At 38.1% G+C, this 24,038-nt stretch overlaps 1 protein-coding gene across 1 annotated transcript in view; it reads right to left on the bottom strand.

Annotated features, from left to right (window-relative positions):
- The window catches only part of SYNE1 (spectrin repeat containing nuclear envelope protein 1), a gene marked incomplete at its 5' end in the record, with an annotated part of 320,362 nt that extends 301,249 nt beyond the window's left edge, over positions 1–19,113 (bottom strand). The window contains one exon of the mRNA XM_083348719.1: positions 19,047–19,113. Coding sequence (XP_083204845.1) covers positions 19,047–19,113 — 67 coding nt within the window. The remainder of the gene's footprint in view (positions 1–19,046) is intronic.
- Positions 19,114–24,038: the final 4,925 nt, after the last annotated feature.

Genomic DNA, 24,038 nt, shown 5'->3' on the forward strand with positions numbered 1-24,038 from the left:
TAGGGTCACAACTATGAAAAAGAGGATGCAATGAAAACAAGTATCTTCGTATTATTTTGTAATATATCCTGTCATCATCTATGAATGCAGTAAGCTATACTATATTGTATTGTTTTAAAGCATCTATAATATGACAGACATTAGCCTCACATTTTAATATTAAGCTTAAGCAGACTGCGAGGATGACTTGTTAAATAAACCACATAATACATATAACACACAGGCCAAAATGAAACATACCAAATCACAGCTTAATACAATCTGCCAAATAACAGATAAACATTATCCCGTTTATAGAAATGTTCAGTGCTTTTTTTGTAAAAGAAAAAGGTGGCGGAACTCACACATTGCATACAACCCGCCTTGCCTACCCTACAAGGTTCCATCCAAAAAAGGTGCCGGAACTCCGTTCTGAGCGTTCTATGAGAAAAAAAGCCCTGGAAATGTTTATAGAAACCCAGGAGGGTAACTCATATTAAACCAGACCATTGGGCCATCTAAACCAGTCAGGTTTATCTATAATGGCAACAGTTCTAAATATCAAATGAGATTCATATTTGCCAATGTGGTTTCCTCCAGTTGTATAGACTTCCAATTCCTCTTAATTCTCACCTACCATCCTTCAATTTATAACTGTGCTGAGATTTTTGAGGGTTAAGATAAACACATCTGGAGGACAGCAAATATGGGAAATTGGAAAATGAACTTAATTTTTAAGAGACAAGAAGAACATTTTGAATGTTGAAATGAAACCAGAAATTAATAGAAAGCAATGTTAAAGTTACACATTTTCTAATTTCTGAGCAATCTTCAAAGGTGACACGGCACAAAAAGCACATTTCCGTTTATATTATATATAACAAAAGCATGGATTACAATGGCTGCATTTTTTAGCAAGTAAAGGTCACAACAGACATGTCAATCAAACTTTTAAAGACATGCATGGTATTTATAAATATTTGATCATTCACCAATAGCACCAAATCCAATCACACGCTGAGTTATTAAATTCATCTTGGGGAAAAAAACTCATAAAAAGATGGTCTCAACATGAATAAAAGCAATGACAACATGAATAAAAGCAATGACATTAGTTGATTTTGGCCAGTCAGCCTACTTCCCATAGTGGGAAGAATTCTGATAAAAATTGTAACAGTTGTGCATGTGAACAATTCACATGATATATGAATGAACTGAAACATCTGCAGATACGGTATGTGTGGGGAACAACAGAACTAGTTAGTAGTCTTGACTTCTGGAACAGAGAACTGAGAATTATTTAAATTAACTAAGGTGGGATGTATCCCTTGAAAAGATGGCAGCTGCTGCTGCCTGCAATGCTAATGGGATGCCAGATTTGCTGTACTGTATAGTATAGCTGCATCTATTCACAGTTCAAGTGTCAGTCATGTTCATTTGTGTGTTTAATTTTATGAAGTCATAACCTATCCAGTATTTTTTAAACAAAACTAAACTTCATAGTGCTGTCTGGAATATCATTTGTGAGACAGTTAGGATCCTGATTTTCCTAACAACTACTGTATATACCTTTTCACTTCTCAGTGTTAAAAGATTTTCTAACTGTCTTCAGTTATTTGAAGACAAGCTGTTCTTTCAGTATTTATCTAATGTGGGAAAGTACTCTTTCTTATTGTCAGTGTTAGAAAAGCAAACAGTATTTCATAAACAAACATGCCCAAACATGTCTTCCTGGACATAATGCCATGGTAGGCAGAGCACAGATATTTTACATTTCTATTGTATGCTTTCAGAGCTTTGTTAGCACACCATGTATTAGGACTTTTATTTGCCATACAGAATATGATGGATTTAATCTTTCATAATAGAATACTTTCTTGGATAATATAGTGCTATTTCGTCAAATTTAAAGTATCTTGACCCTCTGTGTCTAAAAGTAGATGGAATTGGGGGGAAGGGGGAGCAAAAGAAATGGCATCTTAGAAACAGATTAAGCATGGTCCCCTATAAATGGCTAACCATTTTAGTAGTTCTATAAAATATAACACAAGATAAAAAGCAAATCAGTCAAGATATACTGAGTCAGGTACCATGGAAATATATATTTAGTTCAAGAAGTTTAATGCTCAAATAGACGTCTTTCTAGTTAGGTTAGTATGCTTTTACTTCAATGGAAGCTTTATTTCACAAAGCAAAAATTGGGAAGGGATGAATATAATACAAATTGGAATTCCAGTTAAATAAATGGAAGAGATTAAAGTTTCTTAATCCATATGTTGAAGCAATCTGGACTGAATTATGATGCATGTGTTATACTTTTTTTAAAAAAAACAACAACTGGTGATTGTACAAATGGCCTTCCAGTTAGGGGGTGGGGAATAACAAACTGGATGAAGGATTATCCTATTCAGATCCTAAAATGATTTCCAAAATATCCCTTTTAGGGCGGGAGGGAGGGAGGGAGGGAGAGAGAGACAGACAGACAGATGATAGATCTCACTGACAAATTATTGTCTCCGCTACCCACATGATTCTCTGAAACTAAAATTAATAGTTAATGTGATTTCAGAATTTTCTCTTTGTTTCTAATGGTAAGTGAAAAACTGATCATAATCTCAAAAATAAATCACTTCCTGCAGTTTGAATTATATGATTCAGTCTGAAAAACATTTTACCAGAAAACTCCCCAATGCTCTCCCTGCCAATGTTTTTGGAATTGTATGAATATTTAACATAGTCAGTTCAATTCAGTTCAAAGTGATGTAATCAAATCCCTACATCAAACTGATTCACCAAATCAAATCATCAAAATGCTTTAGTGAATTCATGAATTAAATTGACTGAATGGTTTGATTGAAACACTGAATCAATTATTTGACTGATTAATATTGGATCATGGATGATTTGCAAAAAACATAAAACTAAAATACATTTCTACAGAAGAAAACCAACTTCTTAACTTGAGAAGTCTCTAAAATGTTAAAAAGATGCCATGGAAGAAGATGAAATTGTAAGATTTGAATAATTCTTATGATTGTTTTTGACAGTATTTAGTTTTAGCCTAAATATGAGACAATTTATCTATGAGACAATTGAATAAATATTTAACCCTATTTTTCTATATGTGATATGACATATTTCTTGGCCACATCATCCCAGTCCACTAATCTGTTTCTCTAGCGATGTAGAATAAAGGGAGGGATCACCTGGTGACCTAGTTCCTATCCCTATTTTTGCTACTGCTATGTAAAAAGGTTTAAACATGGAATAACTAAAGCTACTCCTTTTGAGATTGTCCATGCTAATTACTTATAGCATTATATTCAATGGCTCTGGAAAACTTGAGGTAATGTAGATCATTATCCACATTATTCAAACACATCTCAATGTATTGATATTAAGTTCTCTACCCTTCTAATCTCTTGCCTGTTCATTTCCTTCTCTTTCTCCCTGGTTCTTGCACCATTATTCATGTCATGTTTGCTGATGCTTAATGAACAAACATCAACCTATATCTGTTGCTAGCTGAGCTGAATGGTACATTTGCTCTGATCTAGATATAGGACGTATGGAGAGTGTTTTGGGTGCCAACTAGAGTGGAAATTATCTCATAATTTTCAATTTTAAATAACTGAGATCAAACACTGATGAATCATTGAGAGGAAGCTACAAAGGTAGACTAAATCACTAACTATTTGCAATCCACATACAGAGAACCCATAAGCCATATTTTTAACCATGATTTCTAAAATAGGTCACAGAAGCTTAGTGTACAGTTAACTGTAAGCCGGAAACAGATTCACATGACACTGCCAATCTCAAAATAAATCAGGAAGACTGTAAGTTAATGTTATATATTATTTAAATTTGTTAGAATATGTGTGTAAATATGCACGTGCACAGAAACTGTAACATTTACAAAACAGTAAAAGATGACTGCAGTGGGAAAAACAAATCAGTATTTTATGAAAATGCTGTTCCTTATGTTTTTTCCTAGTCTTAGCAGCCTTCCTTTATTTCTCAAGTGTGTCAGAAAATAATCTTACCGTATTTTCCGGCGTATAAGACGACCCCCGACTTTTAAGAAGATTTTCAAGGTTTTTCGTCTTATACGCCGGAAAATACTTACATGCCAGTTGCCAAGTGTCCGACACAAGCCTGATTCAGCCCCGTCTGATGCAGATGGTGCAAAGCCTCCCTTTTGAACCCAAAGGGGGTTTTCCTTCTACCCACCCATTTGAGAGAACATTTGCAGACGGAGCAGCCGCGCGTCTGGACCCAAGCCCCGCCCAGGAGGCGGTCAGCCAGGTGGGCTCGGAAGATGCGCTGGAGAGCCGGGCTTGGGGCAGCCATGCCAAGGCCAGCTGGCGAGGGCCGCTGCGTGGTCTGTGGGCGAGAGGGGCGCCAAGCCCGCCAGAAGTCCCCAGAAGTTCTTTTTTACAACTCATGTGCCGCTTCCCTCTCACTGTCAGCCGAGGCGCGCTCGGCCCGGGCTCCCGGTCCCTCTTCCCGGCCGGCTTCCCGCCCTGCCCCTCATGGAGCTGGACTGGGCGTGCAGCCTCTCGGTGTGGCTGCTTTTCCTGGGCAGCCTGGCGGTGCGGCTCCTGCGCTTGGACCTGTTGCTGAGCCGGCGGCTGCTGCTGCGTGTGGGGCTGCTGGCCGTCCTGCAGGCGCTGGGCCAGGCCGTCCTGCCGCTGCCCCTCAGTGCCGCGCTCATGGCGGCTGCCTGCTGGCCCATCTCGGCCAGCACCGCCCGGCGGAAGCGCATCCCCACAGGGGAGAGAGCGGTGCTGGTGACAGGTGAGTCTGGCGGGCGCAAGGCCCTCCCCTCGGGCCAAGAGCCGATGGGCAGCGCCGCCTTCGCATGGGGAGAACTGCCTGACACTCCCGCCCAGCCGTGTCCTTTAGCCGCGCCGGAGATAGCTCAGTTGTGCGGGGCGGCCCGGCCCAGGCGGGGTCCTGGAGAGCCAAGGGCCCCAGGCCTGCTCCATCCTCCCCGCATCAGGACCGAGCCTGGTCTCTGCGCTTGCCGGAACCAAGAGGAGGATGCTGGCGGCAGGCGGGCGCTCCCTCCCCGATCCGCCAGGGAGCATCTCCCAAAGCGCAGCATCTAGCGGCCGGGAGTCCGTCGGCCTGGTCGCTGGCGAGCTGGCCCACGGCTAGGGCCGGGGCCCAGGAACCGGTAGCTGGGTGCGGGTGGGGGGAAGGAAAGCCGGGTGCGGGCTTCTGCGGCTGGTTGCGAGGCCGGATGCAGGCGTCTGCCGGGAGATATAGCGGGTAGCAGGGCGCGCTCTGCTTATGCTCAGATGCCACTTGGGTGAGGGGGAGGGGCTTCCTGCCGCTCCCGGGGTCTGGCATTTGCAAGGGGGAGGGGAAGGGGCTTAGAGGCTCTTGGGGGTGGGAAGGGAGAGTCACGATGGAGGGGGGACTGGACTAAGGAGGCTTGAAGTTGCTTTGCAAGAACGGGGATGCTCGACTGATTTATGTTTTTTTTCCGGCGTATAAGACGACCCGGTGTATAAGACGACCCCCCAACTTTTGAGAAGATTTTCATGGGTTAAAAAGTCATCTTATATGCCGGAAAATACGGTAATCCTGCCAGAAAATGGGGTTATAGACTTAATTTTTTCACCTCTATATCTTTATTATGTTTTTTTTACCTTTCCCCCCTGAATATTTACCCATCACTACTCCATGTGACGTGAGAGAAACTAAAATGCAGGTGTATGGTGGTCATGACCACCATATGTAGAATGGGAAAATCTATTCTTCCTTCCTCAAAATCTTTGTGAAAAATATTTATTGGTTAGCCCTCTCTATCCCCCCATCAAGTATTGAACAACATATGAAGTCATAACTTCAGTAAATAAACATTCTCTTTTTCTCTTAATCACAATTCTGCCCATGGCTGAAGTTCAAATATAACACTAAATCTACCACACTATGGTGTAATGTATTTGTGAATATCCTACAGTCTTCAAGTGAGGATTCACATATTCTCAAGTGGGAGTCACTGGATAGTAGATCAAATCACCTAATTCTCAGACTAGATGGGAATGTGTTGGACCCCCGAAAGTTCACCAGCCATCGCAAAATAGCCAGAATCCTCAAAATGCATTTGTATTCCACCTAAGGCAGGTATTAGTGAGTAAAGGGTTACAATCCCCCAGTGAAGCAGTACTAGCCTAAGAACTGAGGGTGGTCTTCTGCATGCATCCAAACTAAAGGTGGAGCAAGAAGGAAATGAGATCAATGAACAAATCAGTCCACCTGGGATCAGCAGCAGTCCATTCTGTTTGAGTGGTCCTTTTACAATTTTTCTAACCTGCCCCAATCAAAGTTTTGGGGTTGCACACAACTATGCAAATGCATTTTTAAAAATCCTGAAACTTTTCATTGCCTCCCCACTCTGATATACCCACCAAGACGAATTACCCATCATATTGAAAACATGATGAAAAAAAATTATTTTAACTTCTTTACAGGTTAGGATGCTGAGCTTGTCGATCAGAAGGTCGGCAGTTTGGCAGGTCAAATCCCGAGTGCCGTGTAACAGAGTGAGCGCCTGTTACTCGTCCCAGCTTCTGCCAACCTAGCAGTTTGAAAGCATGTAAAAATGCAAGTAGAAACATAGGGACCACTACGGTGGGAAGGTAACAGCGTCCCATGCGCCTTTGGCGTCTAGTCATGCCGGCCACATGACCACGGAGACGTCCTCGGACAAGCGCTGGCTCTTCGGCTTTGAAACACAGATGAGCACCGGCCCCTAGAGTCGGAAACGACTAGCACGCATGTGCGGGGGAACCTTTATCTTTACCTTACCTTAGAGACAAAAACTGCATGGACCTTGGGGCAGGCGGGGGGGGAGAATTACAAAACGTGGAGGCCACTCTCTAAGGATTAAGTGAATTCTATTTCTACCTACCATCTAAACAAAATAGCCAAGAACACATTACCGCACCTCCTACCAGAATAAATCAGTAGAAGGAGAGACTGATCTGGTTCATAAAAATAGCGCTGTAAGTGAAGAATGATTACCTAACTCTTTCCTTCCTTCCTTCCTGCCTGCCTGCCTCCCTGCATTTCTCCTAGACTGCTTTTCAGTGGTGACCTATGAGTAAAGAACACTACTTGGCAAAAAAAAGAAAGAAACTCTGTGGAACCTGTATACTTTTCAGCCAGAATAAGATTTTCTGAACCACTCAGGCATGTCACAGTGCACAGCCATATGGTTTGACACGTTTGCCAACTAATATAAAATTCATTATTCAAACCACTCACCCTATGACAGTAAGCTAATACAAAAACTTTTGAAATATTATATTGAAAATATTTTTGGAGAGAATAAGAATAAGCTTTTCTATTAAGTTTGAAAAACCTATACATAAAATATATATTAATACATTCTAAAAGATGGCACCTTGGGAACTAATTTGGGAACTCATGCAAATCTGATCCCTGTCATCTTGGTTTTATGCAGCATTTTTATAAGTCTGAGGAAGCACAACTGGCATGCTGTTAGTGGACATTTTCCATTTGCAGAAGAAAAGAAAATGAAGGTGTCCTTGGTTTCTTTTGCCTGCCTTTATTTATGGGCAGATCAATACAAGTATCAAGAGTAGAATTGATTATTTTAGCCTTATCAAGTGTGACTTTCCTTCTTAAAATAGTCCCTAAGTGAATAACTTCTTAGTAGTGCAGAACTGATTATTTGATACAGTGAAGTTCAGCAAAGAGAGGCCTACATATCAATTGGGATCAGAGAGAGCAACAATGAGGGAATGACTGTACTCAACATATTATCACAATGCAATGTTTTAAATCAGGATACACATCGTTGTATGAAGTGCACATGAAAATCCTGAGTCATGTACAATGTATTTTTAATCAGGACCAAATTTTGATAGTAAAAATGAAAGGTTCTGGAATATTATAATAATGTGCATTCATGTAACAGTATTCAATATTCAAACACACTACTTTAAAAAGAATCCGCAGTATACAGTTACCACAGTAATTATATTTTATGTTCTAATTTGGCTACGAAACATTGTTGATGGGTGGAGATCTATGGAAACTACCAAAAAAACAAAAATGACAATGACTTCATCTTTTGTTCTTGGATTCCCTTCAATGTGCGTCAACATTGTAAGATACATTTTACAGCATACTTTAAAAACATAGAAGCAAAGCAAAGAAATGAAACTATATTTATTGCATTTCACAATAAATATAGTATTATATTTTACAACTAACAGAAAACAATGTAAAGTCAAGTAGCACTGTGCATTATCATCTGCATTTTAATAGATTCATTGTAATACACAGTATAAATTTCTTCAATTTTTTGGCAGCAAATTGTAAATCAATGCAATAATAAAATATAATACATTTCCTAAAATTAAGCAGCCTCTCATTTTTTTAAAAAAAATGCACATAATTCAATACAAGAACGATTTTCACCTTTACATTTACAAGATTTAGTGTATTAAGATTAATTATTGCAAAACTAAAACCCTATCAAATAATCCTATCAAATAATCAGTGATTATTAGTAAACCATTCCTTTTTTCCTTCAACAAATTTATAAATTTAATACAAACGGAAATATATTTCGATTTTTATACTGCTATCCTTTTCCATATAGTATTACAATTAAGCAAATAGCCTTGAAAAATGGAAAAATACAAAATTTCCTGCATTCTCTTAGTACAGTGAGCTGTAAACTAATGTGTATCTTAGAACATGAAATTGATTTTCTTAGCCATTTGAAACAGGATTCCTATTGGTTAAAAAAAGTGTTACAGTTCATGAGGTTTAAAAAGGCACACATTAAAGGATAAGGCACACCAAGATCTCGTACAGTTTTATAAGATTAGGACCAAGATATGGTAACTTATTTGTGAACTTGACACAACAGGTTTATCACGTAAAGATTATTCATCCCTATCTTAGTAGCCTAAAATTCATACAGGCATTTGGATAATGAGGACAGACATCTATACATACTTGGCATATTTTAAACTTGAGTCTATCATTGCCTAGATCAGGGTTTTTCAAGCTGTGTTTTCAGAGGAGAATTTAATGGGCTTCAGTGAAAGACTAAGGGCAGAAAAAGAATGTACTTGAACAAAAGTAGAAACATCCACTGCAGATTTTTTTTCTACAGTGAAAAGGGTAGTGTTCAAAAGCATTTGTTTTCATGATGACTCATTATTTTGTGTGTAGCTGAAAGGCAGAAAGCTGACCCAGGAAACTGGTTTTTTTAACTAGCAGGTTTTGCAGTCTGAAAAAGTTAAAAAAATAAAATCCAGGAACTAATACCTATAAAACACACCAAATACAGACTGATACAGTTGTGCTATGTAGTGATTACATGATAGGCAGAAGACAGAAGCCAACATTCAAGGTGTCATTGCTAATCAGGCTATGCTTTGATGGGTGAATTCTCAAATTAAATAATTTGGAAAGGGGAACAAATTTCTGTATTCCTTTAGGTGAATCTTGACTGACTGCCATCCAGATGATGTCAACTCTCAACAACTGCATAAATAAATTCTCATGGACAGAATCCATCCCAACTTGATTGTTCAGGTCTTCCAATGGTTTGTTCATTATCATTGTAATTTTTAATATTTTTAATATTTCTAATTTCATAATTGGTATTTTTCCACTGGAAGGAACATTGCAATAAGCTAGGTAATCAAAATAACCCTAATATCAGCTTTAGATCTCTTTTTCATTATGTATCTGAAGAACAGATAAGCAGCAGATTGTTAAATATATTATATCTCACTCAATCTGACCACTTTATATCACTGGCATAAGAATTATTGTGTATGACTCTTGGTTTACCAAGAAGCTCAGAGAAATGACTCAGCTGCAGAGATATGCAAGCAGTGGTGGGATTCAGCCAGTTTGCACCACTACGGCAGAACCGGTAGCTGCTAATTTTTTGTTGCCCAGGCCCAGAATGGACTTTGGGAAGCGGCATCCACACAGAGAACCTGTTGTTCACATATTTGAATCCCACCACTGTATCCAAGTGAAGGTTGTGAAAAACGAGGAATGAATCTGTCCAACTGCAAGTATGAACCCATAGCATATTTATTTCTCTACCCTTATTGCATCCACGAATCCTCATCCAGAAATTTTGTTTAGGACAACTTGATCCACTCTGTAGAAAAGCAGTGGAGTTAACTATTTAACTGGCTCTTAGGACGTGTTTTCCAGATTCTTTGAGGAAAAAATATTCATATTCACTTGGAGTTAAAAGCTTCCTGAACTGTCATCTCTTATGAAACTATCAGAAACTATTATTTCTCCTTCTAGAGAACAAGAAAACAGATTGGTACCGGACCGCAGACCATAGGTTGGAGACCCCTGCCCTAGATCAGGGGTAGGCAACCTCGGCTCTTTTATGACTCATGGACTTCAACTCCCAGAATTCTTCAGCCAGGCACACCTAAAGCGCCGAGTTTGAAGACCCCTGTTCTACAGCTTGAGTGCATAGCCTTTTCTGGGCTGGAACCACCCCAAACCTTTGAGTCGCACCTCAGAAACCATTCTCTAATAGAGCCTGACAAATAGCGGTTCCCATACTAATGGGAATACTAATATTTTAGAGTGCCTTCTAGTGTGACACAACCATCCTTCTCCCAAAATAAGTTATGTGGACAGGCTTTATGTTACTTCAGTGAAAGTTAAATAAGGTTGTGAAGATAGAAATGACCCACACTTAAAGTTCATGGCATGTCTTTACAATGACATTTAAATTCAGTTGAAACAATTCTTCTTTAATCATCTTCTTAGTGCAGTTAGTGCTCCATTATGTTCTGGGTTGAAGTACATAAGAGCCGAGGTTGCCTACCCCTGCCCTAGATGGATTGTTCTCCATCTGAAGGATGGAAAGCCTGGCCTCCTGCCCTTGGGAGCTATCTGTACCGAGCAAGACCTGGAGAGGTGAAGCATATGCTTCTCAGAACAGCCTAGCATAGGCCATCCCATCAGAAGCTGGTTGGCTTCCCCAGGAATAAAATTTAGCCACCAGTTGGGTTTTGTTTTGTTTTGTTGTTGTTGTTTTTTTTTTACAAATCCTTACAGCTTCACTTCTTACTTGCTTAGCAAGCAAATTGGGAATGATAGGAGTTGACATTTTATGAAGGGAATTAAGAGCTGACCTTGGGGAAAATGCGAGAGAGACATTAAGGACAAGAAATTACACTGTCTGGAGACTGAAGGAAGCATGAGAAAGAAATTCATAATAACCTGCCCTGGTTTGGTTTAGGACAAGATGGGACAGAAATAAACTTAGGCAGGCTTTCAACATTTCTTAAAATACTCTACAACAATAAAGCAGCAATTTTGCAATCCCTGAAGTGTCTGTTTCACTATTTTGAACCTTTACTGGCCCTGCTTCAAGGGCAGAGTCCAACACAATGTGGAGCCAAAAGATTTTATCCCTCAAATGCTTAACATTTTTAAAACATGTTCTTACAACAAAACCAATTTGTTTTTTTCCATTACTGTAAGATTTTATTGAGAATAAACTTTTATTATATTTTGAAAACTGCAGAAAATATTGCAGAATGTCCAGTAACTATATTGAATTTTCAGCCTCTGTACACCAAATATTCCAGCATGAATTTAATATTGCTCGTTTCTAATTGTATTTATTTCTTATGTACTAAATGTTTAAGGAAGGGAGACTATTTTGGATATTTTATAATAATTTCCAAATCACTAAGCCTTTGTGTGTGAAAAAGTTTTAAAAAGCAGAATAAAACCATTGCCCTTTTGGTGGTAGTATGAAGACATAACTGCCTATTTATTCTCAAAATATTTTATTGTATATGATTTTCTAGCATGTGATGAAAATCAAATCCATAAAAGATACTTGTAGCTGGCAGTTGTCATAGTTAAATTCTATCTAATTACTGGAAAAAGCAGAACTTTGGAGCCCAACTGGATCATAATATACCTTTAAAAAGACCACATCTGCAAATTACTGCATCACAGTTTAGGCTGAGATGTTGCGAACTGCCAATTTCTATTTATATATGAGACATCACAAGGATGTCTACCAGCACCTAAAAGTTCAGACTAAGCTTTTCTTGTCTTTCTATTATTCTTGACATAATTTGGAATGAGTACTCATTTCTACAGACTAAATTGCAGCAAACTTTCATCTCCTAAATTTTCCATGTAACCTTCCTCCAAGAAGATGCACGTAAATATTTTCTTGAAGGTTAGCTAAATCATAATTTGTATTTTGCTCAAATTTTACCAACTCTGTTTAATTTCAAATATGCTTTGCTGAAACAAGCTTCTTTCACGCTCACCATCATAATTAGTCAGATTAATTATGTTAATAATCCTGGTCATGCCACCCTCTTTGTATGTATATTTGGCATCAATTAATAGGAATTTTTCTGGCACCCACTTCCTGTAACCTTCCATTATAGATAAAATCTTGTGACAATTCATTCTCATGATGAACGGAAACAAGTATACTCACTTTGGCATTCAAGATTTATACCGCGTTTTAATGATGGAATTTTAGTCCAAAACATATAGAAGGCACCAGTTATGTAATCAGCCATGCTTAACATCACACCATAATAATTCATTCTAAAAATATTTTCCTTTAAATTACATGTATTTTTTTAAAAGTGATATATATATAATTGAATTTTAAAAGAAGATTCATAAAAAAGTGTGAGAGAAAGAGGGAGAGGGGGAGAGAGGGAGTGGGAGGGAGGGAAGGAGAGAGAGAGAAAGAGAAAGAGACTACTAGAGTAATTTGCCAATTTTCTTCGAACCTTATTAAGGTTCCCCTTCCCTGCCCATAATAACTAAGCCAAAGTATATCAATAATCCAAATGCTTATTAATATTATGAGAAACGAAACAAAATAAAGCAGATCTTGACAGAAAAAAGGGATATACAAAAGGCTGTAAAGGTATTTGCAGTAAGGTGCCAGCTGCAAAGAAAAAAACCCCTTAAGGTTTTGCTCTCTAAAATGCTGAAGATGTTTGTATACTTGTAAGATCTTCCAAGAAAAGATACTATTTATATCCAAAGCTTAATTTTACTGAAAATTTACTTTCCTTGTTCTGCTTGTCTGAAACCCCAACCAGAAGAGACAGAGAACCTTATTCTTTTTGTAAGGTTTACAGCATGCTTTAATGTATCACTTAAGAGTTCTATATTTATATGTTCATAAATTTTTGCTGTTGGCCTGGGGCCAGAACGGAGGTGTGCCATTCTGGAAGTGGTCAGTAGACTAAATAGAAGAGCCCCCCCCCACTCTCTTGTTTATCTTAGCTATCTATTCCTTTGTTAATTTTAATGTATTTGTCTTACTGCTTTAATCTTTTATAATATCATTTTATCAGACTGTAAACTGCCCAGAGTCATGTGACAGTGAGAAGGGCAGCAAATAAATTTAATAAAAATAAAACATTTCTCAAAATATTTTATGTGTATATTCTTCCAGGTTTTAATAGATGTATTTTTATGCAGCCTATATATAGGATACCACAACTCCAGAAAATTCATTATCACCATTTTGCAATAAAGTCAGCCATTTCACAGCAATGCAGGTAATCCCCGACTTACAACAACAATTTCTATTGCTACGTGATATAATCTCCCCATCACACGACCCATCACAAGACTCCCACTGATGAGTCACACCTGACCTATCACAAGACCAATTACAAGACTCACACCTGACTCATCCCAAAACCCATCACAAGACCCTCACTTGCCATACCCACACCCGACCCATTACAAGATCTGCTGGCCACACAAAGCCCTTATAAACAGAAGAACACTGATACTGACAACCCTAAACTCCATTGAAGATGTTACCCAGCCTGATAATGAAACGTTTGGAAACCAACCCACAAAGCTCGGAAAACGAAACTTCGCCCTCAAGTGATGCAATCATAGTGACATGTGACATGATTGCATTGCTTAGAGACTGAAATCCCAGCACTTCCAGTTATGAATGTAACTTGATACAGGGGTCATTAAGTGGGGAGAGTCCCACCTAAGGAGCATAGGGATGCTGCAAGGGGATGGGGGAAGTGCCAAACAGGAAGCCCAAACAGCATGACCCAAAGCATTCAGCCATCCTCACTTCCCCGCTTCGTCGAAACGTTGCCCTGATACCTCCAATTCTACGTGGGAAAAAACCTGAATGACCAAAGATCTACATACATACATACATACATAAATATATACTGTATATGTGTGTGTGTGTGTGTGTGTGTGTGTGTGTGTAATTTTTTTCCTTGCTAGGCCTCAAACATGGGACAAATCTTATTTCCTGTTTCAACCTAGCCCAAGGCAGTAGTCACAGCAGTGACAGCTCATATTTGTGTTAGCAATCCAAAAAATTTATATATATATATGTGTGTGTGTGTAAATTTTAGATTGCTAACAAAGAATTAAAGGGATTTTTAAATATATAATACATAATTCTGCATGGATTTTCTGATTAATCATTAATTTATAAACATTAACATATAACTGACTATTTATGGTTTTTAAACTTCTCACATTTAATATTAACCTGGGTTGTTCTTGTGGCATAATCGAAAAGAGAAAAGAGAAAATTATGAAAAAAAGGACTGTCAAACTATAAGAAATCAATGTCTCTCAGATCACATGTACCGGTAATCCTCTTAGCCACTGAACCAGCTTTATCCTCTAGCAATAAAGATGAAGTGTAGTGTACACTGAGGCTTATATGCAGCTAATAAGAATAGTTCAGAATGCAGACCATTGTACCTAATTTAATTTTGCTTAGTTATAAAATATTTCAAACTAATAAGGTATTTTTTTAAAACCAGGACACTTATACCCAGTTTTAAACTATGCAAAGCAGCTGACTAAAGTGTCTTGCAACTTCACACTCAAACTATTTAATAATATTGCAACAGCTGCTTTAGTCATTTGTTTTCACACTTCTTTAATTTTTAGTTTCATTTACAACCAAATCACATTTACCGGTAGATAGATTTATGGTTTCTCGTAAGCTATGATATATAATGTAAACATGTTTAGGAATCAAGAACTTAAAAGGAGGTTAATAAATCTTCTTGGAAGAATATTTTTCTCATTACTTCATGGGTAGAATGTTAAGAACATTTCCTGCTACTAATTACACTCATTTCTAATCACTACATTCTAGATCTAGATTCCCCAAAGTTGACTTAAACAAAGTAAAGAAGGAATTAGCATATTTAAACAACTTTAAGGACATACTTTGTTCTGCAATATAGTTTCTATGCTAAGTTTGTACATCATGCAGCAATCATGGTTTTTAAAAAGTACATAGTGATTTGTTTTTACAATTTAGAAATAATAATGATTTATGCATCATGCTAAGCCAATCCATCACCCAATAACTTACTAGAATATTGTATGAAGTTGAACTTCGTTATTTGTGTTTCATCAATGTGCTACTTGGTACTGACAGTTCTCTACAATTCTTCTGCATAGCATGTTATGTTCTTAGGTAAACTGAGCCAATCTCCTTTTTGCCCTTTTCCTTTCTGACATACTCATATTGAGTTGCTAGCTATGTTTAGCTTTTTCCATAAAAAATATAGACCTTGGTTTTCTCTTATCAGTATGATGCCTGAGAACTTTGCTATATTTTCTTGGCCATTGTATTATACATTCTTACATTAGAGCTTACACTTGAATTGATATCTATAGGATTACACCATAGAACATCTATAAAAACAGAATTCTGAAATCTAAATTCTATCCTATAATTCTATAGCTTTGCGTTTAATGCTACTAAACATCTTGCATAAATAATGACAGTATAATCAGTTAGACCAATTTGAATAAAATTATGATTAATGTATGAAATAAACCATATCCAGTTGGTCACCTTTGGTAAAAACATAAAACAATTCTATGAATTAAAATCTATGTGCCTGTTGAGATGTTGTAATCAATTTTAAATATGCTCATAAATTAATTGAATGAGGCTTGTTATTAGCAAGACTGTTACTTGTTACATCTTTCACCTTTTTTTGTATTTGACAATTAAGTATGTCAAAGACTTTTATACACCTATAGAAAGACAATACATCCAGAAAGAATCACTATCCTGTATAACATTAGACTTTAAAGTAACAGAAGCACTGCAACATATCCATTATATACAGTACTGGTGGTGCAGTGGTTAGAATGCAGTATTGCAGGTGAAATCTGCTCACAGGCAGGAGTTTGATCCTGATGGGAATTCGAGATTAAGTCAGCCTTCCATCCTTTCAAGGTAGATAAAATGAGGACCCAGATTGTTGGGAGCAATATGCTGACTCTGTAAATCACTCAGAGAGTTCTGTAAAGAACTATGGGGCAGTATATAAGTCTAAGTGCTATTGTTGTCGCTACTGGAGCTTGAGATGTTTTTCAAAACCATATGTACCATCAATGAGAAAAGACCCTGTTGCCATTGCTACAAATTCTAATAAACCTAGAGACTCAAAATGACTTTAAAATTGGGATCCAAATTAGAAGTATTAAAAATATTGATGTGACTTAAGTTGAACGAAACTACAATCTGTAGATTTCACGTTACTATTAGACAGATTCTGGACACAAAAGGAAAATGAGAATGCTCACAATGACTCACATTTTAGTTATTCCTGTTTAGATTACTATAATGTGCTCTACATGGGGATGTTGTGGAAGAACACTCAAAAGCTTCAGTTGATCAAGAATGCAGCGGCATAGACGATTTCCTGGTGTTTCTTATTCACACTCATGTAACAATGTACTGCCTCTCAGTAGGCTTCTGGATGTGATTAAAGCTGCTAGTCATCCAGGGCCAACGTACTTGAGAGACCACCCTTCTTCTATTGTTTCTACCATCCCATCAGAATGCTCTGGGTTCCCTCTATTAAACAATGTCATCTTGCTGGACCACAAAGTCCTGCCTTCTCAAAGACAAAACCTGCCCTGTGGAACAGCTTCCCACCAGAGGTTCAGATGGCCCCAATCCTGTTATCCTTTTGCCAGATACTGAAGAGCTGATTGTTTCCCAGGCATTCAGATCAAGGGGTAGATGGTGATACTATTGATGGTGAGTAGGGTTAACAATTTATTCTTGGGCACCAGAGGGATATGTTAAGGTAGTTTGTTTGTTTAAATCTTGTAAACTGCTCAGAGGTCACTCAGAGAGCAGCAATGGGAGATATAAATACGGTAAATAAAATATTCTCCCATATGAGGCTGGCTATACACTGAGGTCATCACAGGAAGTCCTCTTCCAGATGTTCCTTTCTGACTTTTAAAGCACGATGGAAAGCAAACATGGAAAAGGGTTTCTCCTTTTCTCCAACTATGTCTAAGAGATCTGGGCTGTAAAACTCCTGCCAATTATTATAGGGCAGGCGTACAGTACAGAAACTGCTCAATTGTGGCTACCTTCTCCCAGTTGTCTTAATGTATGTCACCTAGGTTTGGTAGGCTTATCTTGTACTATAAAAGTTTATCCAATAATAAGGAAGCTTTCCAACTTAAATTTAATCCTCTTAGTTTGTACAGGATATCTACTCCTTAAGAGAAGGAAACAATTTTGATTATCTTCATCAATCATTTGCCCTGGGAAGCAGACAATGATCTAATGTCAGCAGCAACTCACTAGTGTTCCCATACAATATATATTTTAAAATAAACAAAAATAAAATAGATGTTTTATTGTGTATTACACAAAATTATACTGGTATATAAAAGCAAGTATAAAGAATAAATGGAGATATTTTTCCCCATTTTTGTTTAGACAGCTTTTCAGAGTAGCAGAATTAGGCAAATGGTTTCAAATGCCCTACAAACCACAATATACGATTAGTAGTTATCTTGGCCCTAATAGAGTACAAGTTGTTATTTTCAGATTTATAAATTCCATCTCCAGTTTTATGTTTGATGTCTCCAGAAGATGAAATTCCTATTTCACAAAGCCAGAAACAGTCTGTTCTACAGATTGTCAGCTCATCCATTATTCAGGACTATAGACTAAAAAGAAAAGTATTGTACATAAGCACAACAGAAATGAAATCTTTTAAAACTCCTGCTTGATCTGCTTGACTTGCAGGAGAAATCAGCTATTACAAACTGAACTTTTTTTGTTTTGAGTAGTGAGAAAATAAACAAAAAGATTTAGAATACATTAATAAATAAATGCCTGTATGTCTCTCCCATCTTTGTTCTTAAACAGTATGAATTATTTAATAAATACTATTCAATATGAGTAATTTGAATTACAAATTAGAACCTTTCAAATATTTAAAGAAACCAATTTGTAAATATACCACAAAATATTATCCTCAATTTCTTCTTTATGGCCAACAATATTCCAATAATGACAAGAATTTAGAAATAGGCAAATAGGCAAAATAAAAGACTGGCAAACCTCTTCAAAACTAAGTTATCTCTATGTCTGTTCTTATTATTCTTTGTCATATCAGAATTTAAGACTGTGAATGCTAGTGTTGGAGGAAGGACTAATCAAATTTTAAACACTCAGGTTAGATGCTTAAAGTATTTAATTTAATTTATTAATATTTCTATACCGCCCTTCTCCCGAAGGACTCAGGGCAGTGTACAGGGCAAGAATAAAACACAAAGTTACAAAAATTAAAAAGTAATTAAATACATGCCCATAAAAACAATAAATACATTAATAAAACCCCAATAAAATGATAATAAAAAACCCCACCAATCCCCCCTCAGGCCAGGCCGGCTTGTTCGAACAGGTATGTTTTCAGATCGCGGCGAAAGGAGCGAAGATCGGGCGCCGTCCGGAGCTCAACCGGTAACTGGTTCCATAGCTCCGGGGCGCCCACAGAGAAAGATCTCCCCCTGGGGGCCACCAATCTACATTCTCTGACCGGTGGCACCCTGAGGAGTCCCTCTCTGTGGGAACGCACAGGGCGGAGGGAAGTTGACGCCGGCAATTTAGTCTCTACACACAACAGATCCCTATTTTTCATTGAAAACTCAAAAGAAACCTTTTATGTTCTGTTTTAATCACTTACCTTGGAGTCTTTGCATCACTCCAGCAATATCCCGGGATGTTCTTCCTGCTAATCTTGAGGATGCCATTGTGCCGTGTGGCAATGGTGTTGTTTTTTTCTGCATGATTGTCTATATGAAGGGCAACGTTTTAGCAGTTCTCTTTATAAAGCATCATTAGTTGCAGACTGGCATGCCATAGCAAGTCATGGCAGCTTTAAACAGTGGGCATATAACTGTCTGGCTTGCCACTGTTTTAGGATTGTTCTCATTCAGTAGCTTGCAATTCAGGCCTGAAAAGATATAGAAATACACAAGAAAGTTTGAGAGAACACCTGTACATTGGTACAAAAACACCTCCTCGTACTTTCACTAGATCAGATATTTAGAAATCTGATTTATTGGCTACTCCACGTGACTAATGATTTAATACTATGAATTACATTGGTAAAATAGAAGAAATCATGCACTACATCAACACTAAAATTTACAAACTGTTGTGAGCTAGTATTTTGAGCAAACCTTCGAATTCACATTAAGGCAACGCAGTTGGTTAAAATGTGAAGTTTAATGTTATTATTGCAGAAAGGTTTAAGTGGTTAGAAAATGAATATAATAGAACACACTATTTAATGGAGATCTCAGTTATTTTGAGATTGCAACCCAGGCTACTATAACAACAATAACAGCACATTTTGTTCTGTACACAGCTTAAACAATATTTGTTTGTTTCCAAAAAGTGATCGATACTTACACATTTTCACAGAAAATTTGTTATGGTCTGAAATACTAGGTTGTTTGCTTAGGAAATTCTCTTGGCTTCCTATTCTAGGTGAGATGAGAACTAGCAGTTACTGAACAAATGCCCCATAAAAATCAATATAGTGATGCTAGCAGAAAACAGGTTCCTTCGAAAAGTCTCATATGTGAAGAAAGAAAGATATCTAAGATGTAACAAGATAGGTCCACAAATCAAAGACTACCTGAGGCCCTTATGTCTTCATCCACTTTATAATTTTACGTGCTTTTACCACATATTTGCTAGCCTTAAGGAAGTGGTAGGACTATCAGTTAAGGAGTGTGGGGGAGCTGCAGAGGAATGGAGGAAGGCTATGGGGAAGGCTATGGAGGCCTGACAGAGCCTGAATGCAAACTCAGGGAGGCCAGGGAAGGACTGATGCAAGACATTCCTGAGTTGAGGGAGAGCTAATAAAGGTTGCACACAGACGGGAGGGTGCTACACGCAGCAGCAACTTCTGGAGTGATTTGCAATCATCACTGCTAGCTTCCCCATTGACTTTGCTTGTGAGAAGCCAGCAGGGAAGGTTGCCAATGGCAATCTTGTGACTGTAGCTCTTCACAATGTTGTAACTGTGAGCCTGTCACCTGAGCACCCAGATTGCAAACTGCATGTGCATGACCCCATTTGGTGCTGCAATAGCCAGAAAGTTGAGAACTGGTCATTTTTTCAGAGCTGCTATGCAGGCAGTCCTTGACTTACAACCACAATTGAGCCCAAAATTTCTGTTGCTAAGCGAGACATTTGTTAAGTGAATTTTGCCCCATTTAGCAACCTTTCTTGCCACAGTTTGTCTGTGAATCATTACAGTTGTTAAATTAGTAACGCAGTTAAAATGGATCTGGTTTTCCCATTGACTTTGCTTGTCAGAATGTTGCAAAAGGGGATCACATGACCCCAGGACACAGCAGCCGTCATAAATATGAACCGACTATCAAGCATCCAAATTTTTATCACATGACCAAGGGGATGCTGCAACGGTCATAATGTGAAAAACAGTCATGTCACTTTTCTCAGTGCCGTTGTAACTTTGAACAGTCACTGAATGAACTGTTGTATGACAAGGACTACCTGTAATTTTGAGCAGGCACTGAAAAATGGATATAATTCAAAGATTACCTGTATTTATTCTTTATTAAGATAAGCTGTTGGTCAGTAGTTATAGTTTTTTCAAGTTTATCCACTTTACTCAAGTGTACTAAGGATCTTTCCCACCCACCTCCCTTCTCTCAATCAGCAGAAAACTATACTGGTATGAAACTGCTGACTTCCATGCTAATTTCTATCCAGTCTCCACTGTCTTTGTTGCTAATCACTGCTCAGTCCTGCTAGCAAAGCTGAACTGATTAACACCTTATGGCGGGTTGAAAGAGTTTAAAGAAAGGTTGAAAGGGCAGTGCCTTTGTTAGATACTACATTTATAGCAATACTACTAAGAACGACTTAAGACTAACTCACTTATGGACTGGGGGTAAGATGAGGGCAATTGTGAAAACAAGAAAGAAAATAAACTTTTTCAGGACACAATTGTGTCAGCATTAAGTACAAACAAACAAACAAACAAACAACAACAACAACAACAACAACAACAACAACAACAATAATAATAATAATAATAATAATAATAATAATAATAATAATAATAATAATAATGGAAGGGACCTTGGAGGTCTTCTAGTCCAACCCCTGCTCAGGCACGAAACCCTATACCATTTCAGACAAATGGTTGTCCAGTCTCTTCTTAAAAACTTCCAGTGCTGGAGCATTCACAACTTCTGGAGAACCTTACTTTTTTCACCACTGAATTTCATTTTGTTAGATAGTGCCCAATGTTAAAGTCTGTCAAGATCCTCCTGTATCTTAAGCCTATCTTCTGCAGTGTTGGCTATTCCTGTCAGCTTGGTGTCGTCTGCAAATTTGATGAGTTCCCCATCTACAGTATTCCCTCTTCCAAATCATTCATAAAGATGTTGAAGAGCACTGGGCCCAGAACAGTGCCCTGGGGCACCCCACCACATACTTCCCTCCATATAGATGCAGTTCCACTGAGGACCACACAATGAGTATGTCTGGTCATCCAGCTATGAATCCATCTGGTGGTGATGCTGTCTAACCCACATTTTTCTATCTTATCAAGTAGTAGGTTGTGGTCTACTTTATCAAATGCCTTACTGAAGTCCAAATAAATTATATCCACAGCATTCCTCTGGTCTACTACGGTAATTTTGTCACCTGGTCAAAGAATGCAATAAGATTTGTCTGGCATGATCTGTTTTTGACAAATTGACTTTTGGTTATGACTTTGTTTGTCTCTAGGCGTTCGCTGATTCATTGCTTGATTATCCTTTCCAGAATTTTCTTAGATATTGAGGTCAGGCTGATAGGTCTGTAGTTTCCTGGATCCATTTTTTCCCTTTTTTGAAGATGGGAACTACATCAGCTCTTTTCCAGTCCTCTGGTAGTTCCCCAGTGCTCCAGGATCTTTGAAAGATACAGTTCAGTGTTTCTGAGATCACATCTGCCAGTTCCTTCAGAACCTTGGGGTGTAATCCATCTGGGCCTGGTAATTTGAACTCATCTAGGGTGGACAGATGTTCTCTTACCATTTTCTTGCCTATCCTGAGTTTCTAATCTGTTTTTATGGTACTGTTTTTGATAGGTTGGACTGTTTTTTTCTTTGTATAAAGACAGATGCAAAAAACAAGTTAAGTAGTTCTGCTTTCTCCCTGTTGCTTGTCACCTTTTTGCCACTTTCCCCCACTAATGGACCAATCATTTCCTTAACTTTTTTCTTGTTTTTTACATGTTGAAAGCAGCTTTTTTTTGTTATTTTTGACTTTTGTAGCAAGCCTTAGTTCATTTTGAGCCTTAGCTTTCCTCACTTTTTGTAAGCTCAGGCTGTTTGCTGATATTCTGCCTTATTTATGTGCCCCTCTTTCCACTTATTATACAGTACTTGTCCTATTTGACTTTCAGTTTATCAGAGAGTTCTTTATGCAGCCATGTTGGTTTCTTTTGAGAGCTGTTATTTTCTTCTTTATTGGTATTGTGCTAGACTGGGGTTTTATTATCTCACTTTTCAAAATTTCTCAAGCTTCTTAAGTTGTTTTTCCCTTGAGTATTCTCCTCCATGGAATCCTTCCCAAGCTCTCTCTAACTTTATTGAAATTAGCTCTCTTAAAGTCCAAGAGTCTCATTTGACTATCTTCTATTCCTTGTGCTTGCATAATGTTGAATTTCAATACTGCATGATCACGCCCCCTCAAGGTTCCTCTAGCAGCTTCAACACCTTCTATCATTTCATCTCAGTGAGAATTAAATCCTATATGGCTGATCCCCCAGTTCTCTTCTCTACTTTTTGTAGAGGTTTGTCAGGAATCTATTTGATCTTCCAAGTCTAAAATTTGGAACAAGCAAGCCTATTTCTAAGCAAAGGAAGATTCCTACCTACAAATGTGTGGAAAAGATTTGTTATATAATGCAAAAATCTTGATTTATCTTAAAAGATAGAAACTAAAATGTAATGGACAGACAAGGTTAAAAAGATTAGAAGGTACTACTTTAATCGAATCTTATGTTCATTTTGGCAATATGAAAAATTCAGTAAAATTACCAGGAAATTATAAATTTATATTTAGTCTTGTTTATATTATTTTATTTGATACAAAATACAACTGATTTTATTTATTTATTTATTTATTTATTTATTTATTTATTTATTTGTTTGTTTTCTGTACCGCCCCATTCCCGAAGGACTCAGGGCGGTTTACAGGGCAGCGTATAAAAGACAATATAAAATAATAATATAAAATTAAAATGAATTAAATTAATTAAAGCCCAACAATTAAAACAATATTAAAAAGCTAAAACCCCTTCAGTCCAGGCCTGATAGATCGAAAAGCCAGGTTTTCAGGTCCCGGCGAAATGAACGCAGATCGGGGGCGGTCCGGAGTTCCACAGGTAAATCATTCCAAAGGGCAGGCGCACCCACAGAAAATGCCCTCCCTCTGGGGATCACCCGCCGGCACTCCCTAACCAGCGGCACCCTAAGGAGACCCTCTCTATGGGAGCGCACAGGACAATGGGAAGCTGATGCTGGCAGCAGGTGCTCCCTAAGATAATCCAGACCCATGCCATGTAGGGCTTTATAGGTCATCACCAGCACCTTGAATCTCACCTGGAGGGCAACTGGAAGCCAATGCAGCTCACGGAGAAG

This window comes from Vipera ursinii (assembly GCF_947247035.1).
Source record: "Vipera ursinii genome assembly, chromosome: 1".
NCBI lineage: Eukaryota > Metazoa > Chordata > Lepidosauria > Squamata > Viperidae > Vipera > Vipera ursinii.